Source organism: Thunnus maccoyii, chromosome 5 (assembly GCF_910596095.1).
Source record: "Thunnus maccoyii chromosome 5, fThuMac1.1, whole genome shotgun sequence".
In the NCBI taxonomy this organism is placed as follows: domain Eukaryota; kingdom Metazoa; phylum Chordata; class Actinopteri; order Scombriformes; family Scombridae; genus Thunnus; species Thunnus maccoyii.
In genome coordinates, this window is record NC_056537.1 from 1,798,646 (window position 1) to 1,825,103 (window position 26,458).

The 26,458-nt window shown below is 38.8% G+C and overlaps 2 protein-coding genes and 2 long non-coding RNA genes across 10 annotated transcripts in view; 1 reads left to right on the top strand and 3 right to left on the bottom strand.

The window, feature by feature from the left end:
* ptprz1a (protein tyrosine phosphatase receptor type Z1a) overlaps nucleotides 1-14,345 on the top strand; it is a 105,562-nt gene extending 91,217 nt beyond the window's left edge. For all 5 annotated transcript variants that reach the window (XM_042410733.1, XM_042410734.1, XM_042410735.1 and 2 more), the window contains 13 exons: nucleotides 539-621; nucleotides 2,176-2,310; nucleotides 3,496-3,630; nucleotides 3,820-3,983; nucleotides 4,504-4,639; nucleotides 5,971-6,117; nucleotides 7,790-7,883; nucleotides 8,530-8,603; nucleotides 9,198-9,329; nucleotides 10,329-10,484; nucleotides 11,303-11,445; nucleotides 12,212-12,347; nucleotides 13,764-14,345. In XM_042410733.1, the coding sequence (XP_042266667.1) occupies nucleotides 539-621; nucleotides 2,176-2,310; nucleotides 3,496-3,630; nucleotides 3,820-3,983; nucleotides 4,504-4,639; nucleotides 5,971-6,117; nucleotides 7,790-7,883; nucleotides 8,530-8,603; nucleotides 9,198-9,329; nucleotides 10,329-10,484; nucleotides 11,303-11,445; nucleotides 12,212-12,347; nucleotides 13,764-13,907 (1,679 nt within the window). In that variant the 3' untranslated portion in view covers nucleotides 13,908-14,345. The remainder of the gene's footprint in view (nucleotides 1-538; nucleotides 622-2,175; nucleotides 2,311-3,495; nucleotides 3,631-3,819; nucleotides 3,984-4,503; nucleotides 4,640-5,970; nucleotides 6,118-7,789; nucleotides 7,884-8,529; nucleotides 8,604-9,197; nucleotides 9,330-10,328; nucleotides 10,485-11,302; nucleotides 11,446-12,211; nucleotides 12,348-13,763) is intronic.
* On the bottom strand, nucleotides 3,939-6,025 carry LOC121896830. Its single transcript, XR_006096117.1, has 3 exons — nucleotides 5,902-6,025; nucleotides 4,436-4,549; nucleotides 3,939-4,014 (listed from the first exon to the last, which is right to left on the bottom strand). It is a non-coding gene; the product is annotated as an uncharacterized LOC121896830 (long non-coding RNA).
* Nucleotides 6,024-17,879, bottom strand: LOC121896831. Of its 2 annotated transcripts, none has more exons than XR_006096119.1 (4): nucleotides 17,555-17,879; nucleotides 15,999-16,099; nucleotides 13,750-13,898; nucleotides 6,024-6,099 (listed from the first exon to the last, which is right to left on the bottom strand). It is a non-coding gene; the product is annotated as an uncharacterized LOC121896831 (long non-coding RNA). The 2 variants fall into 2 exon arrangements; XR_006096118.1 differs by lacking the exon at nucleotides 6,024-6,099 and adding an exon at nucleotides 12,359-13,481.
* A 1,784-nt stretch (nucleotides 17,880-19,663) lies between these two features.
* The window catches only part of aass (aminoadipate-semialdehyde synthase), a 32,016-nt gene continuing 25,221 nt past the window's right edge, over nucleotides 19,664-26,458 (bottom strand). For both annotated transcript variants that reach the window (XM_042410775.1, XM_042410774.1), the window contains exons 18-24: nucleotides 25,746-25,886; nucleotides 25,484-25,651; nucleotides 25,191-25,286; nucleotides 24,381-24,496; nucleotides 21,722-21,810; nucleotides 21,448-21,624; nucleotides 19,664-20,673 (exon numbers count right to left, since the gene is read on the bottom strand). In XM_042410775.1, coding sequence (XP_042266709.1) covers nucleotides 20,555-20,673; nucleotides 21,448-21,624; nucleotides 21,722-21,810; nucleotides 24,381-24,496; nucleotides 25,191-25,286; nucleotides 25,484-25,651; nucleotides 25,746-25,886 — 906 coding nt within the window. In that variant the 3' untranslated portion in view covers nucleotides 19,664-20,554. The remainder of the gene's footprint in view (nucleotides 20,674-21,447; nucleotides 21,625-21,721; nucleotides 21,811-24,380; nucleotides 24,497-25,190; nucleotides 25,287-25,483; nucleotides 25,652-25,745; nucleotides 25,887-26,458) is intronic.

A 26,458-nucleotide genomic window follows, 5' to 3' on the forward strand; every position in this document is an offset into this window, starting at 1 on the left:
GATGACAATCTGTCTCTTATTGTCAATTAACACGCATCAGAAAGTCTCTTATTCCTCCGTTGTTGTTCCAAAAACTATTAAAAACACATCAGTGAGTCACACGGCTGCACTGGGCGACATGTTCCTTCATCACCATGAACACATACACACCGTCCTGCTGCCAGAAACACTCACTAAAGCACCAAATATGGATTCATCCGCCACTGAAAATAGTCCCCAACAAATGCACTGTTTCTCCCTGTTTGAGTAACGTTTAGTAAAAACTACAGTGACCAGCTGTTTTTTATGACCTTACCTCATTCAGACTTTCTGAAAATGAAACTATATATTTGTGAGGTACTGTACTTATGTACAATTTTGAAGTACTTGTAGTTTACTTGAGTATTTCCATTTTATGCTACTTTATACTTCTGGTGAGCCTTATGGAGTATTTCTACATCGCTGTATTTATTTATTATTGTATTTTGGTCTTTTCATGCGATCTGTTGACAGTTGTTGGTGTTTATCTGTTGTTCTGTTATTTGTCTTTAACCTCCAGATGACCACAGCCGGGTGCGTCTCTCGCCGCAGGCCGACAAAGACGGGAAGACAAGAGATTACATCAACGCGAACTACGTCGACGTAAGGAACTTTGTTTCAACCTGCTTTTTCAGTTTTCATTTCATTCATTTTAAGCTCCATACAAACCCGCAGCCTTCATCTTCACCCTGAGGTTTCGGTCCTGCGTATTGAATCTGTCAAAACACGCAGTCAAAAAAAAGTTTTAAAAAAAAAAAAATTCATTTTTTATTCTCCACGAGGCACTCCATGATTTATGACTTTCTTCCAAACTAAAATCAATGCATATTTCTAAACCTTTTCATGAGACATGCTGTTGTTAGCGGAGACCTGTGTGTCTCTCCGCTATGCTCATTACTGTAGTGAAAGGAAGAGGCGACACACACACACAAAAAAACCCTGCGACAGTCACGGCCTCACTGGAGAGCCCACGTACAGGTTACAAAGTTTGTAAAAGCGCGTTGAGGATCTCTCCAGTCCGCACTTTTGTGTGCGTCTCACAGTGTGAAGGCAACTTCACTCTGAAGGTTATTAAACTATTAAAGAGAGTGATTGAATGCTGCCCCTCCGCTCAGAACGTGTGACACTTTTCTTTCCCGCGCTGGCCTTAACTAAACCGACTCGTTTTCAGTTCGGCTCTTAACTTTTTGAGTTAAAACTTTATTATCCTTGATGAGTTTGATTTGATTTGTCGGTTTATTCTCAAATGTGATAGCCGTTATAGCAGAGTCTCTCAATCTTTTCTGGCCCGTGACCTTGTGATTGTGATGAATAAGAGTCGTCAGATTGTAAATTTCACAGCAGTGCACTTCAGTATTTTATTTTATTTTTTAAGAGCAGGGAGCTACAAGTGGACTCTGTAGAAAATAGTGTATTTTGAACACTGCTCAAACGTCGGCTAAGATTTTTTTTTTATTTTTTTACACAAAAGAAGTGAATCAAACAAACCTGCATATCTGAAACGTTGATGGTCTGTTGTGTACAGTATAATGAGGTTTGAGGCAAACAGACGTCTTTTAAATCAGTCTTTTAGATGATTCTTCTGTTGTAGTTCCTCACGGCTTTGTGCAGGGCTCCACATGGTTTAGAAGTGAAAGAAGAACGTCACACTTAATACTTCAGTACATCCAGTATTCAACTGTCCCGCTGCTGATGTGAAGTTTGAAAGACAGACAGGTGTAGGATTGTAAAAGACAAAGAACTATGAACCTTCACAGCCGGGAAGCAGAAACAGTATGATGAATACAGTCTCTTCAAATGTCGTGAAGTAAACGGTTCATTTTTATAGGATTCTCAGGCCGCCGATCAGACAGGAGGCTTTTTAGCAGGCTGGAGCAGCTTTTTGTAATTGTGTTGCTGAGCACCTGGCGTTTTAGTAAGAGCGCTCTGAGTTGCAAAAACTTCAACTCGGAGCAAGAAAGCGCTGAATGTCATTTGTGTTTTTTTTCGCCATTGTCCAATCGCATGACTTGAGAGACAAGTCAGACAGACTGGTCTGGTTTTCTCCACAACTTTTTGGAAGTGCAACAGTAAAACACCTTTTGTGCCCCTTTAACAAGACTGCTGCTACAGAAATGAGAAGTTTTTAACTGACGCAGCCTCTCTGTGTTTCTTCAGGATTTTAAGAAGACCAGGTCGTACATCGCCGCTCAGGGTCCTCTGAGGTCGAGCACCGAGGACTTCTGGAGGATGATTTGGGAGCAAAACGTCAGCGTCATCGTCATGATCACCAACCTGGTGGAGAAAGGACGAGTTAGTGACCACAACTCTGATTCAGTCATACAACTTATGTTTATGTTTGTGTAGCAGAATGGATCCTGTTGCCCGAAAGCATTTTAACACTAAGATGATGATAAAATCCATCGTACAAACCTTCTGAAACTTAAAGGACGGGTTCACAATTTTTCAAGTGTGTCTTAAAACAACAGTCAGGAGCCCAAATGAACATTAAAGCTGTTTTTCTTGCTGTAATCATTCCTCCTGTTCATACTGACCATTAGAAGATCCCTTCATAATGACCTTACAATGGAAGTGATGGAGGACAAAATCCACAGTCCTCCTTCTGTGTAAAAATGTATTTAAAAGTTTATCTGAAGCTAATATGAAGCTTCAGCGTCCAAATGAGTCAAATCAAGTAGATATCTTTCAACGTTACAGTCTTTTTAGTGCCAAAGTTCCTCTTTTTGTTACTATACTTCCACCTGCAGCTCAACAGGGAAACACTGTCCGAGGAAACACAAAGAGGGAATTTGATGCTAAAAAGACTGTAAATGTGTCAGATATCCACTTGATATGACTAACTCAGACTGATGAAGCTGAATAGAAGCTTCACAGAGACTTTTAAATGACTGTGTGGACACACTGTGGATTTTATCCTCCATCACTTCCATTGAAAGCACATTTGAAGGATCTTTGAATATCCAGTATGAACAGGAGGAATGATTACAGCGAGGAAAACCTCTTTCACTGTTACTATGGACACCTGACTGCTGGTTTAACTTGAAAAATTGTGAACCTGAACTTTAACAAGATTAACGAGCGACTGCTCGTAAGAGGCTGAGAACATCTTAAGAAGCTCTTGAACCTGCAGGAGGAATCAAAAACAATGTTTTTATTGTTTTTGTTCATTTTTAAGTCTATAATTTTACTATGAACATTGATGTTCTTTCCTAAGTGACATTTAATATAAAATAAGTGATTTTTGTGTAAATTAGAAAATAAAACTAAAATAACAGACACTTTGACATCAACTTAACTAATAACGTTATGAATGAATATTTTACCCTCATACTCCCAATCCAGATTAAATAATCTTTTAGTCCTTCTACACAAAATTCAAAAACTGCAGAGTGAAAAAACATATTGAATCCAATAAATCAAAATGCAATTTTATTCATTTCTCAGACGTGTATGTGCCGTGTTTAACTGTCTCCTCAGAGGAAGTGTGATCAGTACTGGCCCGCAGAGGTTCAGGAGGAGTACGGCGGCTTCCTGGTGACGATGAAGAGCAGCAGAGTGCTCGCCTACTACACCCAGAGGACCTTCACTGTCAGGAACACCCACGCTAAAAAGGTCAGACAAACCAGCCAATCAGATCACAGAGTGATTGTAGTAGTCTCTAACATATTGTCATTGTACTCGTCTCGTCTCTCATATAAATACTGTTCTAGAAGTATGGATACTGTTATATGTGAACAAATGTAAATCTACAGGTCTGTTTCTGTTTATTATCATCATTTATTATTGTCTCGTCCTCCGCAGGGTTCTCAGAAGGTGCACAGCAACGAGCGGACGGTGACACAGTACCATTACACCCAGTGGCCCGACATGGGCGTCCCGGAGTTCGCTCTGCCGCTGCTCAGCTTCGTCCGCAAGTCCTCCAGAGCCAGGACGGACGACATGGGGCCGGTGGTGGTGCACTGCAGGTAATATCTGATGAAACTAACCCAGGAGGGGCTATGGAGAAAAAAATAACTAATTCATGATCTCGATTTGGTCATTTGTGCTCTTAATTTAATAATTGTTACTCTTGATTTAACATAATTCAACCTCATGCCATTCTCTCTGTGTACGCCCTCACTGTGGATCACTTGGGTTTAATAAGGTTTAGTTTCCATCTAAGATATGTGGATATATTTTAAGCACAACACTGTGGTATCTCTGAGATGCCTTTTAATACAACTGACTTTTTCACCTTAAACACTTATGTTCCTGCTGATGTCGTCCAGTTCATAAAAACTCAGCTTCAAGGTTGCGGACATGGATGTATTTTATTATATATTGTATGTTATGTATTCTTGTAGTACATCCAATCTACAGTACATCTCGTAGTACAAATGAGTTTTTTCCCCTCTGTGGCCCCTCTCAGGCTCCGTACTTTCGTTTCCATCCTCATGTCAGTTAATTCCCGGCTTAATCGTCTCGTTCTCTCTTGCTGCTGTGCAGCGCTGGCGTCGGCCGGACGGGCACGTACATCGTCCTGGACAGCATGCTGAAGCAGATGAGAGAGGAAAGCACCATCAACATCACAGGCTTCCTGAAACACATCCGCACACAGAGGAACTACCTGGTTCAGACAGAGGTCAGAGGTCACACACATCTGCACGTTTCAACAGGCCATGAGTTTGAAGATGTTTGTAAGAATTTAGCTAGTTTAAAACTGGACTATTTATCGCTAAAAAGACATCTAACCATGTGTCAAAATGTAATAATTTCATTGTTTTTAAATGTTTTTAGCTAGCTAGCACGTTGGCGTGCTGACATTAGCATTTAGCTCAAAGCACTGTTGTCTTTAAGTACAACCTCACAGAGCAGCTAGCATGACTGTAGCAGTTTACACAAAATATAATTATTTAAATGTAAAAACAACTGTTATATGTAATCCAGACACATAGAAAAAACCTTTCAACCAAATTTAGTTTAAACTGGATTCACAGAAGTGTTTTGACCTGCAAATCACCCGAAGAGTGCTTACTGGCAATAAACAAACTTTTAAGGCAACATGACTACAGGAAGACAATGTTAGGTCCTCAAAATATAGATTCTCCTTGGAGAACTATATCCTTATCCTTATCCTTATCCTGCTCACAAATCATTTGGTCAGTCTTTATAGTGTTGGAAACATTTACTCAAGTTCTGAACTTAAGTACAGTTTTGAGGTACTTGTACTTTACTTGAGTATTTCCATGTGATGCTACTTTCTACATTTCAGAGGGAAATATTGTACTTTCTACTCCACTACATTTATTTGACAGCTTTAGTTACTTTTCAGATGAAGATTTGACACAATGGATAATATAACAAGCTTTATATAACAAGCAAGGTTGGGAACCACTGGACTAAACTAGCTAACTGTATATAAAGTAGTGTAAACTAGCTCCACCTCCAGCAGCTACAACAGTAACATGCTGCTCTAACACTGATGCTTCACTATTAATAATCTAATGATGTCATATATAATAATATATCAGTCAGAGGGACCAAACCACTACTTTTACTGCAATACTTTAACTACATCAAGCTCATAATACTTATGTACTTTTACTGCAATACTTTAACTACATCAAGCTCATAATACTTATGTACTTTTACTGCAATACTTTAACTACATCAAGCTCATAATACTTATGTACTTTTACTGCAATACTTTAACTACATCAAGCTCATAATACTTATGTACTTTTACTGTAGTAGGATTTTTCATGCAGGACTTCTACTTGTAATGGAGTATTTTTACATTGTTGTATTGATACTTTTACTTAAGTAAAGGATCTGAATACTTCTTGTGAACAGTAGTTTTTCTATCAAAAGAAGATTTAGACGTTTTCTTTCCCTGTAACAAACCTCAGCCGGACTGAGACTGAATAAAGCATTTAATCACTGTCTGTACTATCTGTCTCTCTCTCTCTACAGGAACAGTATGTTTTCATCCATGATGCCTTGGTGGAAGCCATCTTGTGCGGAGAGACGGAGGTGACAGCGGCTCAGCTGCACAGGTTCGTGGATGAGCTGCTGACCCCGGGGCCAGCTGGGAGGACGCGCCTGGAAAAACAGTTCAAGGTGAGCAGCTCATCAAACACTGGAAAAACACAATTACACTACTCTCTGTTGTACTATGAAAAAAATATTTATTTTATACATTATTATATCACATTTTTCCAAAAACATTTTGCTTAATAACAACTTGACAAAGTTGGTGTTAAACGCCATTTTTTCAGGTTCTGTCCTCTGTTGTTTTTGTTGCTGTGTGACTTCTAAACCTCAACCAGCTGACTGCTGGTCACACCAACAGGACACGACTATGTCAAAACCCAGTATATGGCTGGACTGTGTGTGGTCAATGTGTTACTGGGATAGTCAGTGGTCGTGTCTATAATATGAATTCCTGGATATTAAATGTTCAGCTGCAATTTTCTGTAGTGGTCCCAGTAACATTTGTTGTTAAAGTGTACTGAAGTAGCATATCATTTGATTAGAAACTTATTTTAATTATAATTATATCTGTTATAATTATCTGTTAACTTCCCCTGCTCTTGTATCTGTTTCTATCTGTGGAGGTCTGTAAACATATGGTCTCATCCTAGAATGCTAATCCTACGTAAACATATAGATAAACAGTCCATCAGTTGTGTGACTTAATACCTGCGCTGTGACATCTTTCAGAGCACACAAACACTGTAAACACACCTGTCACCTGTCCAGCACGGTGCTGTTAAACTGGAAACACTGCAGCTACAGCTTATTTTTTATACCTTCTATGAGCTACACACAGCACGGCACAGCTATGCTAACGATGCTAGCTATGCTAACTAGCTGCTAGCCGCCGTGCAGGCTGATAAAATGGACCTGTCGCGTCTCTTTGTATCCGTGGGTTGGTGCTCCTGTCGGTGTCGGAGCCTCCATGTGAGACGCATCGGTTGGTAAATGTGTGCTTTTAAAACTTATTTCAAAAAAAGTACAAAGATTTTTGTAGCTTCTTGATGGCTTTACATTCACAGGTCCTGACTAAATATGTTTGGCGATTTTCTTAAAGGTATACTATGCAGGATTTTCCCTAAAAAAACAATGTATAGACTCATACAAAAGTTTCAATCATCACTTATGACCCACTAGAAGTGTGTGGCAGTGTGTTTATCTGCAGAGACTCTGACCTCTGCCTTTGGGCAGTGGGTGTGTAGCCTCCAGCCAATCACAGCACAAGGTGTGAGGTCGGGACTCGTAACGTAGCGACCAGGTTACATCACTGTCTCCGTCTCTCTCCTCTGCTCTGCTCTGCTCTCTGTCTCTGCGTCATGGATGTATAAAGAGCAGCAGGTCTGTGTGTCTGTTGACGGAGGACACACACGCAGAGCAGAGAGGCCACAGTGGACAGAACGAAGCTCTGCGTTCACACAAAATCCGGCAATGCAGATTGTTTGGAGGTCTGGCCGTGTTTATTTGTGCTTTAGAACGTAACTGCCGTGAAACAATCAGAAAATAATGGGTGTTTTTTATCTGCAAGTAAGTAAGTGTGCAGGCCTTCCTACTTTTTTCATGAAACACTGGGAACGAGACATGAATTTGTAGGTTCAAGGAAACACACATAACTAAAATCTTCACTGAATAATATAAAAATATAAAAATTAGGGAACTCAATAAGACACAAAAAGCTGAACAATGTCGATTAAATCCAGTAGTTTATATTCAGAGCTGATTCTTCAGTCACTAACAGATGTTTGGTGTGTTTCCACAGCTGGTTTGTCACTCCGGAGTGAAGCATTGCGACTACTCTGCAGCTCTGCAGGACTGCAACCGCAGCAAGAACAGAAACTGCTCCGTAATACCCGGTGAGTTGTTCATCTCATCCCCTGTGCTGTGATCGGACAGTTAATTGTTTCTCATTTTGGCACAAACAATGTGTTTCCATCTCTAAAAACAAAAACTCCCCTCCACCTCCTCATGAACACTAATGACAGTTCTTTGTATTTAACACAGACAGCTCTATGCTGCTCCCAATTAAAATACAATACATCTCTTCACTTTATTATTATTTATTTAATGTGACATGGAACATTTATCTCATAATGAAAAACCATTCATTCCATTTTTAAAGACAAGCAGATAAATAATTGTCCTTTTCATTTCATTATGATACAGTAAATGTGTCATATATATATAAAATGGAAAAAGATTATTTTGTATAGTAAATAAGTGTCTTCTATGCCTTTAGAGAAACAGGTGTGTTATGCTAGTAGCTAACTTCACAACCTCAGTTTTTTTTTCATATACAAAAACTTGCAGTCTTCCGCTCCGACCGACGCTGACATCACTTATCAGATTTCATGCTGCTTCCTGATGTGTAAAATAAGTAGATTTTCCCTTTCATGTTGGAGGTTTCATTTGAAGCTTCAGCTAAAGTTTGCTGAGTCGAAGACAGTGAAAATGCTGCACAATTTTTGAGATCTGAATTCTGTTTCCTACTTTTCTTTGCAGTTGAGAGGTCACGAGTGCGTCTGTCTACGACAGCGGGGGAAACATCAGACTACATTAACGCATCGTACATCACAGTAAGAAACAGGCTTACTCTGTTCAGTGTTAAATCCGACAAAGAGTCAGATGACAAGATGGATATGAGTCTCATCTGACTCTTCCCTGAAAAACTGCACTGCTCTTTAATCAATCTCCACACTTGTGTAGCTGTAATATTTGTTCCTTATTGTGGCTGCACTTGAGTGATATTGCATGACACCAATATTTTGTAATCAGTTGAAGAGTTTAGTTTTCAGCTAGGGCTGCAAATAACAATTCTTTTCATTATCGATGAGTTGTTTGGTCTATAAAATGGTAAAAAAAAAAATGTTGATCAGTGTTTCCCAAAGCTGAAGATGACGTCCTCAAATGTTTTGTTTTGTCCACAACCCAAAGATATTCAGTTCACTGTCATAGAGGACTAAAGAAACCAGAAAATATTCACATTTGAGAAGCTTGAATCAGAGAATTTGGCCTTTTTTTTTCTTAAAAAATGACTCCAAACGATCATCAAAATAGTTGGCAGTTAATTAGTTGTTTTCAACCCTTACACCATGTGCAAATTAAAAAAAAAATCCCACAAATCCCACAAGGATATGATGATGCCTAAGCCATGATTTTTGTTCCCGCAGGGTTACAGGCAGAGAAGTGAGTTCATCTTGACCCAGAATCCTTTGCCTGACACCATAAAGGACTTCTGGAGGATGATATGGGACCACAACGCCCAGGTCATCGTGTCGCTGCCGGGGACACCAGCCAATGGGGTGAGGAACTGTTTGGGTTTTTTTTAATTCAAATAATATAATTGACAGAATTTGGTGTGATTAACAAAGACTCACACTTGTATCTACTTTTATATTCAAATTTGCTGTTTTATTTGTCATCTATGTGCAAGAACAAGAAATACACTCATTATTATTTCTGAGAGTGAGATGTTCAGATGGATATCAAGACTTAGACTGGTTAGTCTAGTGTACAATAACGACTATTAACCTTAAAGATCCCTCCAGATATGTTTTAGGACATATAAAAACCCTCTGTTTGGAATAATAAAATGTGTTTTTTTCCACAACGAAATGTTCAGTTACCTCATTAAAAATACTTAAAATAGTATCTTCTCGTTCTGCCTCATTAAAAATCCAAAATCTATGAATATTCAAATATGTCTAATACCAAAAGTTTGACTGCTGGACATCAGATGTTTCCTCCTTCACTATAAAGTTCAGTCTCAGTGTTTGTGCTCCGGAGGCTTCAAGTTTTCAGAGAGGTACAGAGGAACGTTCCTTCTTCAGCAGATGAATGTGAAAACAACCTTCTAGTGTCAAAGTTTGCATATACGTCGTTCTGCACAGTGAAGCTCAAACATCCAAACATAGTAACAAGAAGAAAAACACATTTTTGACAGAAAAGGGACTTTAAAGAAGCGAGGGGGGGGGGGGGGGGGGGCAGCTAAATTAAAAAATACACCTACTAACACTTCTAAAGCTGACTAATTAACATGCTGTATCTCATTAGTTTAATCTGTAGAAAAATGATGTGTGGTTTTAGTGGTATTATTCTAGTATTTATACTAAAATACTAAAATGAGTATTTCCCAGAATGTTGAAGTATTGAAGTAAAATTCACAGAAATGTGTTACATCTGTGCACTCAGAATAATACTAACAATAATAATACTAGTGTCAGTGTTAACATTACTAGTATGGATAGTGTTGGGAGGATCAGACTGCGATGTAACCGTCAGCTGACTTCCTGTGTTGTTAGGCGGAGGAAGAGGCGGAGCTGTGTGTCTTTTGGCCCCGCAAAGGGCAGCCAATCAGCTACGAGATGTTCACCGTCACTCAGAGGAGCGAGAATCACATCTGTCTGTCCAACGAGGACATGCTGGTGGTCCAGGAATACGTACTGGAAGCTACACAGGTAAGTGCGACCTAGAACACGACGACATCTCTTAGAACGCAAAATCATAAAAACAGGTGATGATACATTAAAGGGTAAGTTCACCCAAAATCATAAAAAAAACAAAATATATTCACTTTTTTCCATCTAGAGGTCGATCCATGCAGATAGTTTTGAGATCTGTCTCTGAGGTTTCTGTCTCCACCACATGACAATATGTTTAATTTTATGATGCTTACAGAAAAAGCATTTAAAACATAAAACAACTATATCTCTTTTCAGAACAAAGTGTCCCTGTTACTCTGGACAATAAACAGAACACAATGGAAACTATTTCTTAGTGGGAAGTAGTTCTGTACAAATCATCCAGAGTAACAGGAAGACTGTTTCTGGAGAGAGATGTTTGCTGTTAAACATTTGAAATGGTTTCTATGTTGTGAGCAACAACAACTTAATCACATTTATCTTCACTCACCCAGCTGAGAGAGGGTCTGTGATTAATGTACACGGTAAATAATAAATGTAACTAGCAAATGTTAAATGTTCTGATGTTCCCATTGTTGCTCATGAGAGTATAAACCCTTTTGGATTTTATTGATCCCATAACTGTATCTCCACCACTGATGAGGATACAGAATGTTATGCCACACTGTCCTTCGCTGACAGAGGTTTATAAGTTTAAACCCACTTTTTGGACACTGAAACCAGCTCATAATTTAATTTATAAATTAAAAAAGAGATATCTTTGTTTTAAGGGGGTCATGGGTCAATGGATAACTCACTCTTATGTATTGTTGTCACTGACGTCTGCTCTTCCTCCTCTTGTTTCTTCTCAACAGGACGACTTCGTTCTGGAGGTGAAACACTACCGCGCCCCCCGCTGGCCGAACCCAGACAGTCCCATCAGCAACACCTTTGAGCTCCTCAACCTGGTGAAAGAGGAGAGCGCTGCCAAGGAAGGCCCCACTGTGGTCCACGATGAGTACGACCTTCTCTGATGGCAACATTTACCATAGAGCTGTGAAGTATGAGGAGCTGCTGGTTCTGGAAGTTTTTTTCCCCCATTCTGGATTATCATTTCAAAATGTTCTCAATCTCCTTGATGTTACTGAACATAGAAACTCAGGACACTCCTGGATAATGTAACGATTAGACAGGTTTATATTCTGACCACCAGTTTACATTATTTACTAAGAATACTACAATACCCATGAGCCTCAGCTGCCGTTGCTATGGAGAATCGGCAATGGGCAAACGCTTCATCGCTGAAGTTGTAAACAAAGTGATCCAGAAATTGAAAGTAAACTGATTCCCTCTGTAGATTATAAAATCAGCTTTCTCAACATCGTCATTTTTAGCTTCTGCTGTCGTTAGCTGTGCACGTGACTGAATTTTAAGCTCTGTGATTGGCTGTTTCTTGCTGAAATGAACCTTGGGAGTCGTAGTTTACTTCTATCCCGAACACAGTCTTGTACCTTCAACGTTTTACTGAAGAAGCAGATATTTTCTAACACATAATCAACCAATCTGAGTCGTAGAAGTGCTCAAACTGTGAGTAACATAATATTGTCCATGGGAATAATTAATGGGATTTTTATTTCCAGAACCAGCGGTGCCCGAATTAGCTTCTCACACTTCGCAACTCTATTAACATTTCAGATTTTTTTTCTGGTCTGATTCTGGTTCAGAGTGAGAATATTTTACAGTGAACATCTGAACATTTCTAATTTTTTTTTTTTTTTCTTCAGTGTGGGTGGAGTGATAGCGGGAACGTTCTGCGTTCTGTCATCTCTGACTTGCCAACTTGAGGCAGAAGGTTCAGTCGACGTCTTCCAGGTGGCCAAGCTGACGAACCTCATGAGGCCAGGAATCTTCAGCGACATCGTAAGGCTTTTGGTGTCTCACAATACGCTGATGATGATCTACTGTCCATTACAAAATCTGTGTGATTTACACTTGATAGCATTTATGCTTTAAGGATCATTTCAGTTTATTATAACTTGGGTTTTATTTTCATAGTTGTCCATTAGTTATATCAGTAATAAATGTAAATATATTCACAAAGTTAAAGGGAAACTTCTGTATTTTTCAACCAAGACCCTATTTCCCATCATTTTGGGTTTAAGTGACTAATGGGGACAAAAATTGTTGAAACTGGTCCAGTATTGAGGGAGAGTGCTTCAGCCAGCAGCCACGAAAAAACGTTTCTTTAGTAGACACGGTGGCAAAACAGAAATGTTGGAAACAAACCTCCAGGTTTGACAAACTCATTTGAAAGAGAAAATGAAAGCAAACCGTAAAATTATTATCTTTGCTTTCATCGTTGTAAACATCCATCAGTTTACAGATCCACGTCTTTTTAGTGATATCAGTGTTTCCCAGATCTCAGCTATTAACTTCTACATAACTGACAGAAATGAAGGACAAAACAACAAAAATACAACCTGAGCTGTAATTCAACATCACAGAGTAAATCACAGATACAGTGACAACAACATATGCAGAGATATGCTGGTAAAAATATTCACAGTATGATTGTGGCAAAAATAGAATGATAAATGGTATTGTCACAGGATTCATTCATCCTGAAATTCTACTGCTTTATATTGACCTTATTTAAACATTACAAATAACTGTGTAATCTGCAAAACTGTGAAATCTGTCTCCAGACATGCATACAATTTAATTGATAACCTGCGTTAAAATGGAGCTTTTCTCTCAGTGACCTTCCTATTTTCCCCATAATTACAACCAAACTACATAGTACTTTCCAGTTGAGTTCCTAGGAAATTACAGACCCAAATTAGGGTAGAAATTAAGGGTATTTTAAGTGTGAATATAGTCAATCTCACAGCACAGCTGCTGTCATTAAACTGTATTTTTCTTCATTTTGTCAGATGATGTAGTGATGATATAATAATCTTAATTATTATCTTTGATTTTAACTGCAGCAGAACAGCTTGGCAGTGGCTGCTGGTTAACAGGAAGTATTTATGAACCATGACCAATTTTCGACATCTGATAACAGAAACAGAAAAATATGTAAATGAGAAATACAACATACATTTTGCTGCATTAAAACACATTTTAGATTAGATCACAGAAAGCAGGAGGAGACTGAACAGAAGTTATCTTGTTTCTTTCAGTCTCTCGTTCTAATAACAAACTAGTTTTTCTGTGTATGTTTTAAGACCAAGTCAGAAGAAGACCGTGTGAATAAAGACAGCAGATTAGAGAAAAGAGCCGGAACATTCAGACATTGCAGGTTTCTTTAACAATCGCTTACCTGTTGTTTTTCAGGAGCAGTACCAGTTTCTGTACAAAGCCATGCTGAGTCTCATCGGGACGCAGGAAGACGAGAAAACCCTCCAGTCCTCCGACAACAACGGTACCATTGTGGTGGGAACCGCCAGCACTGCCGAGAGCCTCGAGTCCCTGGTGTAACCGCCCAAAAAAACCCCACAAAGAACTCCTGTTTAACTTTTACAAATGAGCAACAACAGCATTTCGCCTTTTGTCCTTCCTCCTCAACCACCAACAGAACGTCTCCTGATGCCAGACTCACGCTGCGACAGATTTGATCCTCGTTATTCAGAACGTCCCGTGCTGTCGTTTGAGGTCGGCATGTTCTGAACGAGTTTCTTCTTCGCTGGATCTGGACTCCCTGCGATTTTGTAATGTGTGCCTTTTTGTATTTTTCATCCTGTACTTCTAACTTTGATACAAGCTGTAGACTAACTGTCCAATGTTTTAATGCTGTACTGCCCTGAGACATTTCACTCAACTAACACACTTTTCCTAAACCTTTGTATTTATTGGCACTGAGCCAAATGGGGAAAAAAGGGAAAAAAAAAAAACTGCATCTTTTTACATCAAATGAAATATTTTGTTAGCTTGTCTTTTATAGAGCTCATGCACTGAACTCCTTTCTGTAAATACCATCACAACAGTAGCAGCAGTGTGCTATTCAAGTCAAATATAAAATAAGGGCCTGGAATAATAAGAATAATAATAATCTAATGTAAATAATATTATAGTAATCACCTCGATGGACCAAATTTCTATTTATACTTTTAGATTTTTATATTTTACCATTTTAGTGCATTACAATGTTATGGTTTCTAATTGCTTAGTTGGAGAACATTAATGCTTTTATATTCTGGATTTTGTAACAGACTAAATGTGATGCATGGGGTACTGACATGTTTGTTTTTAGCTGGAAACACTGCTGGATTATTAGCTAGGGGATTAAATAAGTGAAAGAACACCAAAGAAAGAGCCTGATGGAGAGTTTTCTTACTGTGCACAGAACTACGACATCACTGCAGCTAAAACTTAACTACACACTGAACAACAAAGGATTCATTTGTGTTGTTTTCTAATGGCAGAGGTTGTTAAAGGCGTCAGTCAGCATTCACACATGGCATTTCACTAACATGTCATCGTCCACTTTTGGCGCTTACGCAAGTTAACTAGCGAGCTCACAAGCTATTAACAAACTAGCACTCGTGAATGGAGTTGGTGAACAAGTATCTCTCTTACTAGTGCAAAGCTTGACAGACTTACTGTGCCTAGTTATGGTTGTTAAGCTGCGTTTGGATACTGACCAAAGCAGGTGACGTAAATCTGTCTTCATCAAGTCTGAATTACCCAGCGGCCACAATGTCTGGGCTTTCTCCACATCATTTGGGTCTACGTAATTTGATTAATCGCAGATTTGTTTGAAATTTGCAGCTCTAAAAAGTACAATATCAACCATGACGGGTCCTCCATGTTGTGGTCCTGGTCTTAAAGAGTCAAAATCTAGTTTTAAGATTTTACTTGTTTTAGTTTAAACTGAGCTCATTTGTTAAGTTGTTTTTTGTTTTGTTTTTTATCAAATTGCACACAGAAAACTGACTACAAGGTAGAAATTATTCCACTGTAGGAGTTCTGTAAGGCTGCAAACAAATATTTTCATTATCAATACATCTGACATCATACATACTTCTGATAAAATGTCACAAAAATGTGCAAAATGACATGACATTATTCCCAAGGCCCAAGTTAACATATTCAGATGACCCGCTTTGTTTCAATAACAGTCAAAAACCCAAAGGTCTTGAGTTTACTATCATGGAAAACTGGAAACTACAAAATATTCACATTTGAGAACCTGGTACCAGAAAATATTTGGTATTTTTCCCTAGAAAATTATAAAAGATGTCGCCAATTAATTTTCAGTCCATAGAGTACTCAATCATCTAATCATTTCAGCTCTAGAGTATGTTTAACGGGGGTCAACAGGAGCCACGGGGGCCCGTAGGAGGTTAATCTGGCCAGACTCAGACTCTTGACACTTCTGAAGGTTTTTCAGTTGTCCTCTGGTCATTTTTACTTTTCTAAGTGGTGTATTTAGCCCCTTCAATATTTTTGGGGATAAAAGTTTTCTGGCCGTTGAAGCAACTCAACAAGAGTGATCTAACATTGGCTGAGAAAGCAGGTTACATTTACATTTTATGCCTTAAACTGAAGTGTTCATCCAAAGTGATTTACAGTAGCAGAGTGAGTCTCAGTTCCTCGATCACCAGCCTCACAGGAAGGAGGTCGGAGGTCAGAGGACACAACATCCAGACAAAGACAACACATCTGTGAGCCTGACCAGAGAGAGGTGAAACAGAAAGAGAAAATAAAGACGCAGTCTAATAAAAAATGAGTCCTGTCCGACCTGTGGATTATATATTTTCGCTTTATGGAATCATGCTTTAATCCCTGGACTGAACTGGTTATTCCAATTGATGTCCCATGTGTTAATCCAGGCTAAGACTCTGCAAGAAACGCGCCTTTTCAGGACAAAAAATAGGTCAAGTGTCCAGACTTCGTCTTAAGCAGCCGCTGTATCCGTACCTTCATTTGCATTTTTGACTTTTCATAATTACATGCCCAATTATCCCCTGCTTGGTGGCCTAGTTTGCATGGCTGCCTCCAAATTGAGTGGAAGCAAAAACGCTGATTGTCTTTTTTTCAGCGCTGAGCTGAGCTGGAGGCCAAAAAGACATCAGAGCAGGACTGGAAATGCAAAATTTGGGATGTTTTAAATGCTGCCTGCTGCGGAGTCCAGGGTCAGTTCACAAAATCTTTTCAATATGACTTAAATCTTAAAGTCAGACTTTACAGCTGTGAGAGAAATATTCAGTCTATAAACTCTCCTGAAGTAAAATGTGAGTACTTCAATTTAATTGTACTCAGTTGCAAGTCAAATTCCTGAAATTTACAATTTAAACAGCAAATTAGGAAGTATATGTATATGGCACTTGATTAGGAACATCTGTACAATCGAATGCAAACCAATACAGCAGCTCTGTCATTAATTCTACTTTTATGAAGCGTTCCTAATATTTTTTTCATGTATTTTAGAGGGCTGGTATCGCGGAAAACAAGAAAAATGATCTATGAAACGGATTAGGGTGATGGTGCGACCTGCACTGTAAAATTCCTCAGTTTTATCTCCTTGCTCTTTTTAAGTTGTTTTAAATTTTTGTGTACGCAACTAGCGACCTCCAGCTACTTTGTGAGGAAACATTGAAACGTTTCATTTCACAATCAGAAACATCCTTTTGAAATCTCAGCTGTGCAACAGGTCATTAATAATGCAGATTTTATGTAAATAGCTTCAGAAACAGTCTGCTGGAGGACAGATGGGAATCTGGGCTGTAAGGAAAGACGGATTTAGAAAAATCTCTAAACAACTTTTGGTGAATAAAACATCACAGATATGTTTAAAATAGACTCAGTATTTATAAAAAATTGTCAAAGAAGGCAATAATACCAGATCTTTAAAGTAGAATTATCACCTTTCTGACAATGTCAACAGTTGTTGACAATAGCTGTTGTATTGGATTTCATTATATATGTGTATATATATATATATATATATATATATATACACACATCTCTATAGATTGGTCACTCCAGCAGAAATTAAGAGTTAACAAGGATATATGGCACAGAATAATTCAAAGGAATGAAGGTTTACTAGTAGAAAATCAATGCTACAACCAACAGGAAAAACATAACGTAAGAAAAACGTTTAATAAATTATTCCTGCTTACCTGTACTGGTTCTGTATGTAGTGGTGCAGATAGTTGTGGTTTGAGTTCTCCAACGCTGAGACTGGTGACCCTGAGGGGAATGTGGTCTGTGGTGCTCAAATAACAAAACCTTACATTTGGAATTTCTTTACAAGGTTGTAAAATTGTACTCATATTTCTTTAGAAGCCACTTTAGAGGATGTAGTGAACCAACACACTTATTAAAGCTTTAAGTGTTACTACTATACTACTATAAATGGTTTGATTGCATTTACTTTGAGGATATGCATTAATAAACTGAAATGTTAATAAAATAATGCAAAGATTATTAAATCTGCAAATTACTAATTCTATTTTCTGTCTTTGAATGAAGAAAGAAAAGGAAAGAACTTTAACAAAAATTTAACAGAATGATTTTTATTTATGTAACCGTTTTTACATTTTTATAACGCAAAAAATGTTCTATCAAAACAAGCTTTTACAAATGAATGTGTGTTTTATAATCATGAATAGCATAAAAGTCAACTCAAACAGTAAAGACAAAAAAACAACAAAAATAAAAACTCTGTTCAGGTTGATTTCATAATTTGAATTGTAGAAATGTTATTTTAATATAAGGGTTTATAATCTGGTAAATCAAACCAATTATCAGATTGATATTCTGTCAGATCAGAATTTTATTTGACAAATAATAAGATGTGTTATTGTGGTGGTGTTCTCTTTTGCACATATAAATTAATTTGTAAAAACTTTAATCTGAATTCTTTCTTTATAAATCTGACAGGAACAACACACGGTTGTTTAAAACCTTCTTAAGCACCACATATAAACTTTATATCAGTTATACATAAGGCTATATTCTTTTGAATATATATCTCAGGTACATTTAAAATAAAACTGTCTCAGAATATATTTAACCCATTTAAAGCATGTTACAAACCGTTTATATGGTGACCAAATACCCCCCAAAAAATAAAAATAAATATTGCTCAGGTGGCAGAAATACTCATAAATCTGGGGAACTTTACAAAAGATTTCACAAATACAGAATTTACTCTTCAAAACATCTCAAGATTTCTACCTCTGAGCCTGACAGAAGCCGAGAGCTGCTGTTACTGATCATGTTTACAGTATCAAGATCAAGAGTGAAAAAATATTACAACTGAAATTTGAAATGTGATTATTTCTATAAATTTAACTCAAGGCCAGTGGTCTACATGGTAAGCATAATTAATTCATAAAATTTTGTTTTAATGTGAAAATAATCAGATGTCAGGATGCTGCTTGTTGTTGAGATCCCTGTTTGTTTTTTTAGCTAACACATAAACTTGGCTACATTTCCATAAGCAACCTTGCTATCATATTTAACGATAGCAGCTACATACAGTAGTTGTTGGTAATGCTGACAAACTGCATGTAGATAATGCCTGACAATGGAAATAAAAGTTATGATATCCCTAATGATACGGTCAGCTGTTCTACACTCTCGTTAGCGTCACAAACTAGCATTAGCTTCACATACCAACAGGACAAACTAATGTTAGCTTCACAAACTAACGTTAGCTTAACAGACTGACGTTAGCCTCACAAACTAGCATTAGCTTCACATACTGACAGGACAAACTAATGTTAGCTTCACAAACTAACGTTAGCTTAACAGACTAACGTTAGCTTCACAAACTAACGTTAGCTTAACAGACTGACATTAGATACAGTCACAATGGCAGTCTGAAATGTTCAAATTAATTTATCTCTGGATAATGAGCTTGATAAACTACTAATTTGATACTTTGAATTGTACCAATGTTATTTTAATGTAAGGGCAATCAAATGTTTGAGTCAGTATCATAAATATTTTCATATATTTGGATACTGAGAAGATTAAATTGCATAAATATCGTATAAGAGCCACAGAAACATACATTTTTACCTACAAAATAAGATTATTAACTCATGTTCCTGCTCAAACCAGACAAAAATATTCATTAGCAGCTGCATTCTTCTTCATTAGTGTTCATGCTGAACAATACAGTAGACAACTACAATACATACAATTACAGTACTGATGGAAACTTTTGATACTATTTTATGGTTCTTTGACTTTTGCTATGGTTAAATTTCCATGAAATGTTTTTGTAGAAATACTGAAGCAGGTTTGTAACTATGGTGACGACTTTCTTTTTTGATTTTTTTCACAGTTTGTGAAGGTCAGAGCAGTTTTGAGCTGGTTTTGTTGGAGTTTTAATTAATACAGAAATCAGTGACAAATTTTGAGGTGATGGGAAGAAAGACAGTTATAACTATAAAGGTTTAGCATCTTTGTTGATTTCTAACCAAGCGACACTTTACAAAACAAGCCTTCCAATAACAAGAGCACCAATATGGTTTTACATACACTGGATGTGAGAATTTACCATAAAGTCTCCGGGAGATATAGTTTCAAATCCAAGTCAGACCTGGTTTCCACAGTAGTTTAACCTGATGAATGACACAATGTTTGTGCTTTTTAATGCTTTGGATTTCTAAATGCTGAAATAGTTAAAATGAAAGTGTTTTATCAGTCAACCTTTTTCACATCTTCACAGAAGAACTTTTCTCTGAATCAGCTGACGCCAGTGAAAACAGTGATTTCAGTTCGGCGCACATGAGCGAGTGAAGCCAAACTCAGGATATTAATATTTCACTGCAGATTACTGAACATCATCATCAGCTGCCTTTTCAGCTTTTTGACCTAAAACTAACAGAGACTTTTAAAGTATCGCCAGATAATCATAAGGTTTAATTTTTCCCTTGTTGGCCTTGGAACCCTTTGTTTTTGAAAAGAAAAAGAAAAAATATCACTGATATTTATTTTATCAGCTGCTGGTGAGTTAAAAATATAATTTCATACACCGACTATAAGCAGGCAGGTCTGAGATGGTGAAAAGGCAGAAATGATCGCATGTGGATTATATAAACTTTCTCTGGAGTTGTTAGACAGGACATTTACAGTGAGTATCTGCTCTCTTTGGAGCTTCAGCTCTACTCCTGCAAGGTGCTCTTGAACATGAAGTTCAGTCCTTCCTCCTTCAGTCGGGCCAGCACTGGGCTGTAGATGTCCTTCGTCATCGGTATGACCAGACCCTTTGTACTGATTTCACCTGCAGAGAAAAAAAAATATATATATAGCTTTAGGTTCAAACATCAGTCCAATAACATTAAGTCATGTCTTCAGCGTTACATCTACTGTCTGGAGAATAACTAGGCAACCACTGGTTTCAGTTCATGTTCAGAAAATACAGCAGGTAAACGGGCTGCATTTTGATTCATATAGCACCTTTCTAGTCTTACGACCAAGTGCTTCAACCTACATGTCAACATTCACCCATTCACACACACATTCATACACTTGATGGTAGAGGCAGCCAGGCAAGGTGCCAACACTCATTCACACACACACACCGATGGCACAGCCTTCAGGAGCAATTTGAGGTTCAGTTTTTTGCCCAAGGACACTCCAACATGCAGACCGGAGGAGCCGGGGATCAGACCACCAATCTTCCAATTAGTGGGCGACCCGCTCTACCTCCTGAACCACGACCGCTCCAGGTTACATCACAGTGACAGACTGACGTTAGCTTCACAGACTGAGTATTGAGGTTACGTTAGGTAGATGTAGATGCAATTAAGATCTGCTTCAAAAAAGCACTTTGCTCGTGTTGTTCTGATTAGCGCAATGTGACAAAATGAGCCAGAGGAAATTATTTCCTGTTGAAAATTGTAGTTGGCATGTTGCTGTAATCATCAATGTCAAGGTTTCAATTGTTAAATTACTGTAAATGAGAGGAACAAATGGAGGTTAAGTAAACATACATTATTACATTATGAGAAGAATTTTAGAGACAAACAAAATCTTCCTGAGTGATGTCACTGACCATTGAGGACCATACGTGCAGCAATGGCTGCTGGGTATCCTACAGTCTTGGCCATGGCGGAGAAGCCATTGGGATCACCGTACACCACCAGGCTGATGTGTTTGGTCTCCAGCTCGCCAGTTGGGTGGCGAAGCCCCACATCATTCCTCATGATGATCATGTCTCGCTCGCCCTTATCTGACCACAGGAGAGAGAGGCCGTTAGTAGTTTACAAGTATTACGTCTCAGTCGTATTCTTCAGATTTGTGACAATAAAAATCAATTTGTGTCTCACCGAAGGACAGTTTGACTTCCAGATGTTTTGTCAGAGCAGTCAGAATGCTGTCTGCGTGAGGCACCGCCTCGTCGCTCAGCATCCCAAACCTGAAAACACAAGGGGAAGAAAAACAAGAAAAGAACAAGACTTTCCTCACAATAAAATAACCTTCACAAAGCCGTATTAAAAGCTTTAAAAGAAAATTACTCTGCGGGGCTGCAGCAGCAACCCACACATCCTTGGCTAAATCTAAAGAGATGAGCAGTTGCTTTTTGTCACTGCTTTACTGGTGAATTGAATACATGAACAACAAGTCATTCAATTTGAGCTGCGAGTGTGCTGGCTTTTTACCCTTTTAACGGCACAGATGGAATGTTTCCAACAGTTCACTTTTACTATTATAGGAATTTGTGTTTCAATGCCAGCGTGGCCCTCTTCCCTTCACCGCCAGCGGCAGCAGAACAATCACAGCCCAGAGCCTCGGTCTGAAGAGAGACCATTGGAAAAGCTGTCGAGCAATGAGCGAGTAGGACACACTCATTGGCAGCTTCAGCACATTTTAGGTTAAAATTTAGTTTTGACAAAACCACATGAGTGTAAATTAAAAAGTTTACCGAGGGTGTAATCTAAGCGACTGGGGAAGATAAAGGAAGAAGAAACCTGTGGGAAAATGCTAAAAAAGGGCAATGCAAAGTTGGACTTGAACGACAAAACCTCAGGCTCAACCAAAGAAGGAAACACAAGAGAGAATGCTCGGAAAACTGACAACAGCAACATGCTACAGCGTCGCTCCACTCATAGCTGACGCTCGTCAAGTCAGAGATTTGTAATAAAATCGATGCCGAGATCTCAGAGGTTACCATGACAATGAGAGGGGGAGAGAGCAGCGCTGAAAGCCAAAAATGACGCAGCCATAACAGAGCGAAAAGCCCAGATGGACTCACAAAACTAAACTTTGAAGGAGTTAGCAGACTCGGCTAGAGGTTCTTCGAATGTGCTGCAGGAGCAAGATGAAACTCTCAGAAAAATGCCCAGACCTAGAGGGGCGCTTGAAAAGACAAAACTTGGGAGAGGTCGGAATGAAAGAGGAGAAAGAAGATGGCCAAAAAACAAAGGATCTTGTGGCTCAGATGTTAGAAAAGGCACTAGATAGACTGAGCACATACAGCCCGACGGAGATGCCCTGGTGACAACGAGCCACTGCGACACTTGATTGTGAGGATACATTATTGTCACACTTATGAAGACATAACACAGACAACGATGTTCATCAAGGATCTGACATTCCAGGGTCAACGGATCCAAATCTTCAGGGACCTCCTACCTGAAGTGGTTAAATGCCAAGCTGCATTCAGTCCGGCCAGGAGGAACCTACGCAACAAACCTGGAGTCAGATTTGGACCCTGCCAAGCTACGAGTGTCACACAACAGGTCAGAGATGTTCTTTACAGATCCAGAGGATGCTCGTTGGTATGCGGAGCTCCATTTCAGACCTCCAGATAAAGACTGAGAATGGTCTCTGACCGGAGCCTCATACAGGTGACCATACAGAGCAGCTCTTACCGAAGGTTTTTGTTCATATTGAAGGTTAAATTGCACATTCTGTCACCGTTAGTATTTCTCACAAAGTGTTGCAGCCTTCTGTTCAAGGGTCTGAGTTTATAGACATATATCTGCTACTGAACCAACTTACACTGTGTCCTGACAGCAAACAAGCGTCCAACTATCACGTCGCATTGGATGTTCTCTGTGCACATTGAATCTGTAAAATATGCACTTCTGTTACATCATGTAAAGAAACCATGTTCCTATCAGCTGTGGAGATCCGACTGGAGATTTAACCATCCAGTGCAAACTGCTTACTTATTAAAGTACAAAATTCCTACGTTTGTACTTTTTGAACAGAAAACATTGGTCATTCACCTTGATAAGGTTACTCCAGCTTTCTTTTAGGTTTTGTAGTGAAATGAGATATCGTACAGACTGTATGAATCAGCCGTTTCCCGTCTGTGACACCGTGTCCTACAGCGCTTCAATGCGAGCGACAGGAAGTAAATTGAAACAGGGCACGATGCGCATCTGCGTCTCCTGTGGCCAGTTAGGACATTTCAATAGAAAACAAAGCAATCAAACTGATTTTGTCGCTGACGCTTTCTCGTGTCGCAATCAGTTAGGACACGGTGTTATATAATAACTGTGAATGATCAAAGTTAGAGGAACAAATACAAAAATTAGATGCAGAAAACGCCACTCAAGCATCCAGAGCATATAAATACCATCTCAATCTAATACTTTCTGAAAAGAAAATCTAGAGCTTTCATATTTACTAAACTGACCTGTTTCGAATTTGGAGATAAACCACACAAACTGCTACCAAAACAACCAGTAGGACCATAAATGTGCAGACAGACACTTAACAAAACAGAAATACATTTAATCCCTATGAAGTATGGACAGTAAATAATCAAAATAAAGTTTATTTTCTGAAAGCAACTAGTTATAAAAGGACAAAAAAGCTGCATTTTCCTGCTGTTTACACTAATGATTGACAGTCCAACCTAAAAACTTTGCCCTTTGCAGAGCCACTGGACTTTCAACTTATTTATTTATATATTCAACATATATTAAATATTTCCAACCCAGTGGGGACCTTGAATACTGTCTTTTTGTCTCTCACCATCTCAGGGACTCCATCCTGAAGTCGTCCTTTTCGATGCGTTCGTATACGGCTTCTTCAAATGCATCCTGGGAGATGGAAGAGGACAATCCCATCTGCTGACAGAGGAGCTCTTTCTGTAGAGAAGAGAGAACACATCAGCGTCTACGGTTCACAGTTTCTTGTGTTAGCTCCTCTATACTTCTAAGAATATCACAGTGAAACGCAGGTTTGTTTTCTGACTTTCCAGGTTGCTCTTCACTGTTCTTCATTGTTGAAAATGTTTGATTTTACAATGATTCTGCTGGAGGTTTGATATGGTGACTTCAGCCAGTTCATTTTTGTGGTTCTTCTTCGCGTTCTGGAGATAGTTTTGGTCAAAATGGACATATTCAGTGTCGTAGTGGCGTTTTACATCAGCCTACCACTCTTCACTACAAATATGTTCTGTTATCCTCGTATATAGACGACACCACGATTTATCTTCATCTCCTCAACTGTCGCCTACTCCTCTATTTAGACACGGAGATATTAGATACTTCTAGACATGGCTGCATTAAACTTTGAGGTGGCTCCAGGGCATTTTTTTAAAAACTCATTTGTCTTCTCTTTGCCAGATTAAAAAGATTTTTGAAGTGTTTTCAGAAAAAAACAAACAGGTGGGAATTTAAAATTGCTAATCATGCTTTGATTTCTTCATTCGATTTAAAAAAACGAATGACAGACAGTAGAAAGAAGCAGGGCTGCTCAGTGGCTGCCTCTCAACCATGTGTTTGGATGTTTTCATCGTCCCTTTTACACTCTGATTGGATCCTCAGCAGAGGTTCTTACCCAGGAGACAGGAGAGGAAGTACTCTGCAGGATGGGACAGGGCTCGCTGTTGATCAGACCCAGTTTGAGAAAACCACTCATGGCCTTCGAGAAGCCCTGTGAGGGAGAACAAGAGCTAAAGTGAGTCGCAATAAGCACAAGAAACAAAAGAGAAATGTGGGAAAATATCTTTGTTTCGATTATGCACTGATCTGAATTTCAGGAAACTTCAGAAGACTTTTTTAGTTTAATTTTGATTGAAGTACAGGTGTGTCTGTGGTAACTGATAACTGGCTGAACGAACCAGATTGTACCTTGAAGCGCAGTGTTCCTCTGATCAGTGTGTGTGCCGTCTGGATGCCGTACGGCTCGGCGTACTTGGTGCTGTCACGGTTTGGAAATCCCTCCAGGTTGAAACCAGGAAGGAAATCCATCGGTGTCGTGGAGTCCATGAGAGCGCCGCCGGCTGGGATGCTCACCACCTGGATGAAAACACACAAAGTACATTTTAACATAATCTTTTCCACAGCAAATCCTGCGAAGTAATCATTTATTGCTCCTCGGAGTCGTCCGTACCTCGCTGTCTTTGAGGAAGACGGCGGGGCTGATGGTGTTGAGGAGAACGCCGTACGGACTCCAGCTGAACTTGTAGCGAAGAGGATTGTCTGAACACTCCGGAGCAGGAAGACCGCCGCAGAACGAACTGTAGGACTCCACCTGAACGACAGCAGAACACACACACAGTGTTAATTGTTTCGTTAGAGTTCATGCGTGGCATTTTTACCTAAAAAATGACTTACAGTAACAATCTTGAAAATCCGTTTCCTTCTCTTTGGCGGCACCTATGGTGATAATATTGCCCAATTTTTTGTTTGAAATTTCTTTTAATTAATTAACTAATTTATTATTTTTTATCAAATGTATTATTTTGATCAAATTTATCAAATTACTTAAAGTAAAATTATTTTATTTTATGAGTTTTTTAAATTAATAAAATAACTTAAAATCCTATTATATATATATATAATTGAGGGGTCTGTCTGTCTGTCTGTCTGTCTGTTTTGCACTCATTGTCCTCTGATGACGCACATGTGGTTGCCAGGGGTTACAGCCAATTGCTTTCCAGTTTGATCACCTGTTTATGACGATCTACCACACTACTAACAAACATACGTAATGAGTCTGATAAGGTCTGATTGATTGAAATGTTGCACAGCAGCAGAAAATAAATAAAAAAACACTGTGGTAGCAGAAAGCAGTGTGTGGATTCTTCTTTGCGTCATAGTGTC